The sequence below is a fragment of the Littorina saxatilis genome, linkage group LG9, assembly GCF_037325665.1.
Source record: "Littorina saxatilis isolate snail1 linkage group LG9, US_GU_Lsax_2.0, whole genome shotgun sequence".
Taxonomy (NCBI): Eukaryota; Metazoa; Mollusca; class Gastropoda; order Littorinimorpha; family Littorinidae; genus Littorina; species Littorina saxatilis.
In genome coordinates, this window is record NC_090253.1 from 49,480,982 (window position 1) to 49,488,481 (window position 7,500).

Sequence of the window (7,500 nt, forward strand, 5' to 3'; positions counted from 1 at the left end):
CGCTTCCGCCAGTTTCGTCAGGTCTGGGCATGCGCGGTGCTTGGCGCTGGCACACAGGTGGCAAATGGCGGCACCGTGGGTGGGACAGAAGAGCTCGCAGGGCTTGCTGGTGTGCACGCTGCAGTGGTCAGGCTGACTGGCGGCTAGCTCTTCCGCTGTCATGCTGGACAGGTCTTCCACCTTGTGGTGACTGGACACAGAGAATTTGGTGTGTAGGTCGCTGCAAGCCTGACACATCATATCATTACAGTTGAGACAGATAGACACAGCCGCTGACTTGCATCCTACACACACGTGATCCTGGCTCAGTACACGTGTACTCTCCACCAACGCTGCCATGGCGACGTCATCCGGTAACGCGTCCACCACCTCCTCCCACCCCTTCGTCTTGCTTTTCTCTTTTGGGTCCGCGATGGCGCCCCTGCAGAGCGGACAGAGGGCCTCGGGGTTGGAGGCGAGCCAGGAGAGAAGACAGTGGCGACACAGGACGTGAGCACAGGGCAGCAGTTTGGGGTTCTTGAACAGCTCGTGACACACGGAGCATTCCGTGTCACTGTCCGCTGAACTTGCTGCTGTTGCCGTTGCCATGGCAACGAATCCGTCCTGAAAGGAACGACGCGAAAATATAAGAGTCAAGAAAAAAAGGTACGATACAATACAATACAATTTCGGTACATCATACAACAAAAACAACGGCAACGACAAAAACAACAAAAACAACAACAACAACAACAGCAATCTGCAGAAGCAACAACAACTACATTTGTTACAGAAAAGAAAGACTTGTCATGCTTAAAATATGTCAGCGTAAAGCTTGTCGGTTAGACACAATACATCGCTCTGAGGACAGGTGTCTGTAAATTAAAGTGAAAAAAGGCAAAACAAAAAAAGTACAATACTTGATTAATGCTCTGTTCAACCAAAGAAAAAGGACAGGCAAAAACCGGCACACTATCAATCCCTAATAAAATGTCAGAACCCTGGTTGTCTTGTCTAGCGTCCCACTACCAGATAATGGTTTGTTACTTGCCCTCATCCACCCGCGTTGATGCTCCCTTCGAACATCAAGGATAATATGTTTGTGAAAATGTTGTAAAGGCACCAATGTACCACTGACAAAAACGCGAAAACTGCAGGATGTTTTATATGTACACATCTGTGGATCCACAGACTGCAACGTCGATTGTACAAATTATCGATACATATTATGCTTAAATGCAAGAAACACATGCTCTGCTCTTGACATAAAATGCGGTTTATCGCAACGTTCCCACCTATATCTGTAAGCTGGTGGACATGTTTTCGTGGCACCATTTTTCAAATCTCTGTTCAGTGGTATTCAGCGGAGGCTAACGTAATTTTAGAATATTCTGCTACACATATATGTCAAGAAATACAATTATGCATTTTGTGTTTTAATTAATGCTTTATGGTTCACATTAGAGATGCTATTGGACAGCAGGTAAAACTATCCGTGCACAAAATACCGCAGGAGAATGCAACCTACGGGTGAATAACAAGGACAGACACAGATAACTCTTCGAAATACCAAACGAATGGAGATAACAGAAACATTGTAAACATTGTAAACGCACTTCAAAAATACAGTCACTCAATATAAACCAGGACACAACGTAAACATAACTTGTGGTTTATGTGTGTGTGTGTGTGTGTGTGTGTGTGTGTGTGTGTGTGTGTGTATGTGTGTGTATGTCAGTGTGTATGTGTGTCAGTGTGTGTCAGTGTGTGTCAGTGTGTGTGTGTGTGTGTGTGTGTGTGTGCGTGTGTGTGTGCGTGTGTGTGTGCGCGTCTGTGTACGTGCATACGTGCGTGCGTGATTTTACTTAATTTGTTAACATGATTATGTTATATATGAATACGACAACATGAAAAGAAATGTTTAAAAAGACGAGGTGAATGGTGGAACTTGAGGCACACATACCTACATCTTGAACACGCGGCCAGTACAACTGGCCTTGACACGGAACGATTCAAGGGGGGCAATCTCAAGTCATCTGAAAGAGGGAAATCCAAACGCAATCCGCCTTGTTCGATTTTATGGGCTTGGACGATAGAGAAAAATAAGAAAAGCAAAAGCTGGAGTCTAGTCTGGACGAAACTGCTATCAAGTACGCAGAATTGATTTTTTCTGAGTTTTTTTTAGCCGTAAGCGCCATGTTTATCGGAGCAGGAAACTCTTCCAGAGTGAGGCCCCTTTGTTGGTTTCACTGCTGTGAACAGCAGTTATGAGAAATTCGAAATGAGAAATGGCGCTTACGGCTAAAAAAAAAAACTCAGAAAAAATTAATTCTGCGTTCTTGATAGCAGTTTCGTCCAGACTGGACTCCAGCTTTTGCTTTTCTTAATTTTCTCTATCGTCCAAGCCCATAAAATCGAACAAGGCGGATTGCGTTTGGATTTCCCTCTTTCAGATGACTTGAGATTGCCCCCCTTGAATCGTTCCGTGTCAAGGCCAGTTGTACTGGCCGCGTGTTCAAGATGACATACCTAAAGCCGCATTGTTCAACAGGGAAGTGCATTCTAAATGCACTGCACGATATCATAATCTGTGGGACTTGCTACACACAGACGGCGTGCCTCGCGTGAAACGCTCGATAAAACATCTAGCACAGACAGCAAGACAGCGCTGTACACAACATGGGACTTACACACAGACACACACTGCGATAAAACATCTAGCACAGACAGCAAGACAGCGCTGGACACAACATGGGACTGACACACAGACACACACACACACTGCGATACAGAACGGCAGACACACACATTTAAAGACATACTTAAACATATCATGTTCACCCAAGGTTACTTATTCTCTGAGGATGAACATTTCTGCACAAGCAGGTTCGTAACATTTCGTAATAAAGTACGTAGGCTACTTTGTTACAGTGTTTTTTGTATGTCTAAAGACACCGCATATCTAATCAAACGACACTGTTCAAGGTATGTCACAGCTATGATCGATTCAAGCAAACCAAAAACACATTTCCAGGAAACAGAAAGTAGGAACTTGCTCAGTGGTTATTCCGCATCTTGCTTCATTCACACGTCCCAGCAACAAGGAGGGCCTGTCTAAGAAGCGGAGATTAGCAGAGGACACACTTACCTGCTGTGATGAACAGTACACAGCCTCCACGGTTTGATATGTCTGTAAAAACTTGAATACACACACACAGTGACAAGACTGGGTCGCAGTGTGACCTGGTTATGCTATGGGGAAAACACAGCCGAGTGCGGGTGTATCAAACATGTCACGTGACTAACTGTCACCAAACAGGCGCTTGCTTTTGAACTTGCAATAACGAAGGTTTGCAAAAGAGCACTACATTACCTGAAGTGACAAATCACCCAAGGGTTAATATTTGTTTTTGTTTTTTAAATTCACAGTCAGAGCCAAGACTGGATAGCACTTTGTTATGGTATATTTAGAAAGTTGACTTGGCAGCATGTTAAGTGGATCACATGAGTTTCTTCAGTCATCACTGGTGTGTTCAAGTATGGACTTGCTTTTATCATCACTGACCGAGGTAACAGAGACAACAATCTACTGCACTCACGTGCTGCCAAACACTGCACAATCCGTCCTAAACATGTTCATTCCGGTAAAATCCAGTGCTGGGTGTGCAGCTGTTATGATTGACTGTTCCATGCGCTGCAGCGGTTTGCCTAGCATGGTTACATTCAATAAGCTTTAGAAGTCAGAGGCGTTGTGACACGGATGAAAACGAACACCGAGTCTCACCTCTCAGTCAGTAATGAGCTGTCTATTGTTTCTGCAACAAAACAAAGTGTGTGGTGCATGGTGACTCTGAGTCACTGGACTCATAATTGTGACCGAGCAGCTCTGCCAATGTTTTGTTAATCTGTTACGTAAGCTTATTTGTTGTTCAGGTATTTATTCAAAAATGCAGTTGACATTATAAGATGTTTGATGGGTTGTTGACAGACCATGCAGCTGTTTTGTCGGTCCGAGGGGGAGCAATATATGCCCCCGAGGACCGACAAAAAAGCTGGTCTGACAACAAACCACCAAACATCATTGTTGTCATCATTTTGGTAGTGAGAAAACAAGTGCCAAATCAACACAGGGAGCCATGCTTTGAAACACGAGTTCCGTTTTGGTAACTCATGGTTTGGGGCCCCAGCACGTTGTTGCAATCAAAGCTGGCGTGTGAAATCAACTTTCTGTGTTTTGAGTTCATAACATGTTGAGATAAATATGTCAGGTTTGAGGATGCACAGTTATGTATGTTCCTCTCAGTATTCCAGCCCCTCGGTTTTCAGTTGTAAATATTAAGCTTAGTGATCGAATGTGGAAGCTACGTTGGGTCAAAGGTCACAGAAGATTTGCGTCGTGCAGCGAAGGAAAGAATCGCGATCCTGTTTCTTGTTTCCGACTCATTGCGTCTTTGATTTTCATTAGACCTGTCAGTCTGCTTGCTCGGCTTTGTTAGATGTTTGAATATCTTGTTGCATGCTATGTTCTTTGCTTTTATTATTATTTCTTATTTGCGCTTCGTTTATCGATACAACGTCTTGTGCACGGGTCAATATTTGTGTGTCAGGGGTCAATTGGTTTGACTTGAACTTGACGTTCGTGTTTCTTCGAACGTCTTTGTAACGAAACACAGATACACGCACTCCATGACTTTGTAAGAAGACAAAACATAGGTTTCAATTGTTTGTGGTGAATTGATGACCTTTCATGAAGTAGTTTTGTTTTTTGTTTACCTTTGCCAGTTTGCCAGTTCGTTTTTGGAACTTTTCAAAGCAGTGTCGTGTCGTCTGTTCAGGTCTGGGGAAACGCCAATGAAAAGCGCAGAAGAATCCCGGAGCGTTTCTATTGGGTTTGCTTTTGATTATCCATGTATAAACTGCTTCCTGCAACTATGGTAAACGGGGATTTATTGCATGGGGAACATGCGATTTATTTCCCAGGTGTTTGTGAATGAAAACTCGTGAAAACGATGACAATGGGTTTTGTTTGTATCTACAAATTGTTAATCTGATAGATAGATAGATAGATAGATAGATAGATAGATAGATAGATAGATATGGTTCAAGAGATTCAACCACACACACACACACACACACACACACACACACACACACACACACACACACACACACACACACATTTTAAATTCAAGTTTATTGAAATCATGACAGAACAATTCAGTTGTGAAGGTCATAGTCCTGGGACATTGTTTTACAAAATTGCAGCGGTAGAAGTTATACTGCAATTGGTTGGTTATGTATGTAGTTGTTTGTGTGTTTCTTCAGCCTATTTGGCTATTAAACACCGTGTGCTTTGTTTATTTACATGGTGGACTCTCCATGTACATTCATTTCGTTCAGTCAATTGAAGAAGGTTGTACAAAGTTAATATATTTCCACACTTTTTTTTTATCAAATCTTGCTGATTTTGTTTATATAATTTAAACAACTTGTTGGTGAGGGAAGGGGTAGGGTGGAGGGGTGGCGGGGGTTGTTGTGTGGATGTAGGCCCCGGATTAAAGCTTTCACAGTACCTACACTGCACTGTGTGGCAAGAATTTCGTTGACACTACTCAAACCGAACAAAGGAAAGAAAATATTCCATCCATTATCGTACCCTAACTAAACAATATATTTCAGTGTTCATTCATTCAAACTTGCTGTGCCATTAATAGCGACATATGTTTGCTCACGATGTCATTTTCACGCTCGTCAGCAACACGGGGGATAACCGGCTTGACACTGAGCAGCCTGGTGTATGCCGTGCATGACACGATTCAAGGCAGACTTCGTTGTTTTACTCCGGAGTCTGTGTTCTTGTCTGGATCAAATGTATATGCTAACGCAACACTGGGAGTCACATTTGCTTCGATCTGCATTGAGGGTGGAAGTATAGTTGGTATACCTTCCGCGTAATTTCCCATCATAGCTGGACATTGTGGTGATCGAACGCCGAAAATGGCTGCTCGATGCGTTTTGAAGGCGAACCTGCTTCTAATTGTCGCCAAAACAGCTCGTAACCAGCTTCTGTACGGGAGTCTGAGGGTCCAGGGAGTCATACCATTGCGAAGAAGGAGTAGTTTAAAGTTAAATGCTGCGTCAGAGCGTGCAGACGAGAGGTGGTAAAATATTCGAGAAGGTCGAACACCATATTGCCTTCCTTGATATGAGTCAAAAACTTCATGACTTTTTTTCGCGCCAGCAGTTCTACTTATCTATGGCATATCTCATTCACTTATGTCTCTGCTGTCGAGTTCGTGGAAGGCATCGCAGTGACCGACCGTCTCGCTGGTTATTTCCCGTACAGCAACAAAACCAGAGACAAAGAGTGTTTGACGAAGGCTTTATTTCTCAGAACACAAAACTAGGAATTTGGTTTTGTTGGAGATGAAAACCTAACAAACAGACACTATAGACAGATCAAAATAAAGCAAATCAAAAGACAAATTAAAGCAACATCTAACCAAGAAAAAAAAGCAATGCAAATTCGACAAAAATCGATTGAAAATATTTTGCAATGGTTAATTCTGACAATACATTCTGGTCAACAGAATATCATCATTGATGTGAAAGCAAACCGTTGGTATATCTCTTAACACAATATCATCACCAGTGTATTCAGCAAAACATTTAATTTCTATTTAACACAATATCATCCCCAGGTGTGCTTAGCAAAGCTTCGACTTCTCGGAGACGATACATTTCCGAAAAAAATACGGTAACCACCAGAGGAGTTTCTCAAGGTTGTTCATGGGATAACGTACAGTGTCAGTGTCCCTGTCAAAGAAATATATCTCTTGTAGGTAGGTCTCTCAAGGGAGGAGTCCACTCTTCAGCTCATGGGGTAGTTCCACATGACTGACACGTGGTCGACAGTTATAGGTGTGACGTCATGTGTCTCTTACGTCAGACACTGGGCTGTTGGTCTCTGTGTTCCGCTCTCAGCCAAGGCGTGTCGGGGGAAGAATTGATACCTGAATATAAATTACGGGACTACAATGAGTATGCCTTGATTTGTAAATGTGCACAAGTAAACTTTAGCAACCCGCTTTTAAGCAGACAGGACGATACCCCCACCATACACAAACACACGTATGTACGCACGTGCGAACACACACACGCACACGCACACACACCACACACACACGAACTCACACACACACACACACACACACACACACACACACACACTCAATAACACACACACACACACCCCCACACACACACACATATTATTATTCACTCACACACACATACAGAGAGGAATAAAAGCTGCAAATGAGACAGTCAGTCGGACAGAAGAATTGTGGACAGAGACTCACCTGTTGATACCGGCCATACAGGTCAAAGAAAGCAAAGCAGGGCGTGGGAACAGTGGTGGCGATGACTCCCCGATCACTGCCGTTGACCACAGGTGGAGCTCTGCCTTGGTCGTCACCATCACTCCCACACGTGTTCCCTCCGACAGGCCGAGTGTTGCTT

General features: G+C 43.5%; 1 protein-coding gene and 1 long non-coding RNA gene across 2 annotated transcripts in view; both read right to left on the reverse strand.

Annotated features, from left to right (window-relative positions):
* LOC138976324 (tripartite motif-containing protein 3-like) overlaps positions 1-3,370 on the reverse strand; it is a 7,722-nt gene extending 4,352 nt beyond the window's left edge. Inside the window, exons 1-2 of the mRNA XM_070349191.1 lie at positions 3,128-3,370; positions 1-603 (exon numbers count right to left, since the gene is read on the reverse strand). The exon at positions 1-603 is cut by the window's left edge and continues 531 nt beyond it. Of these exons, the coding sequence (XP_070205292.1) occupies positions 1-588 (588 nt within the window). The 5' untranslated portion in view covers positions 589-603; positions 3,128-3,370. The remainder of the gene's footprint in view (positions 604-3,127) is intronic.
* A 2,972-nt stretch (positions 3,371-6,342) lies between these two features.
* LOC138976345 (uncharacterized) overlaps positions 6,343-7,500 on the reverse strand; it is a 1,182-nt gene continuing 24 nt past the window's right edge. The window contains exons 1-2 of the long non-coding RNA XR_011458951.1: positions 7,341-7,500; positions 6,343-6,992 (exon numbers count right to left, since the gene is read on the reverse strand). The exon at positions 7,341-7,500 is cut by the window's right edge and continues 24 nt beyond it. This is a non-coding gene — a long non-coding RNA (uncharacterized lncRNA). The remainder of the gene's footprint in view (positions 6,993-7,340) is intronic.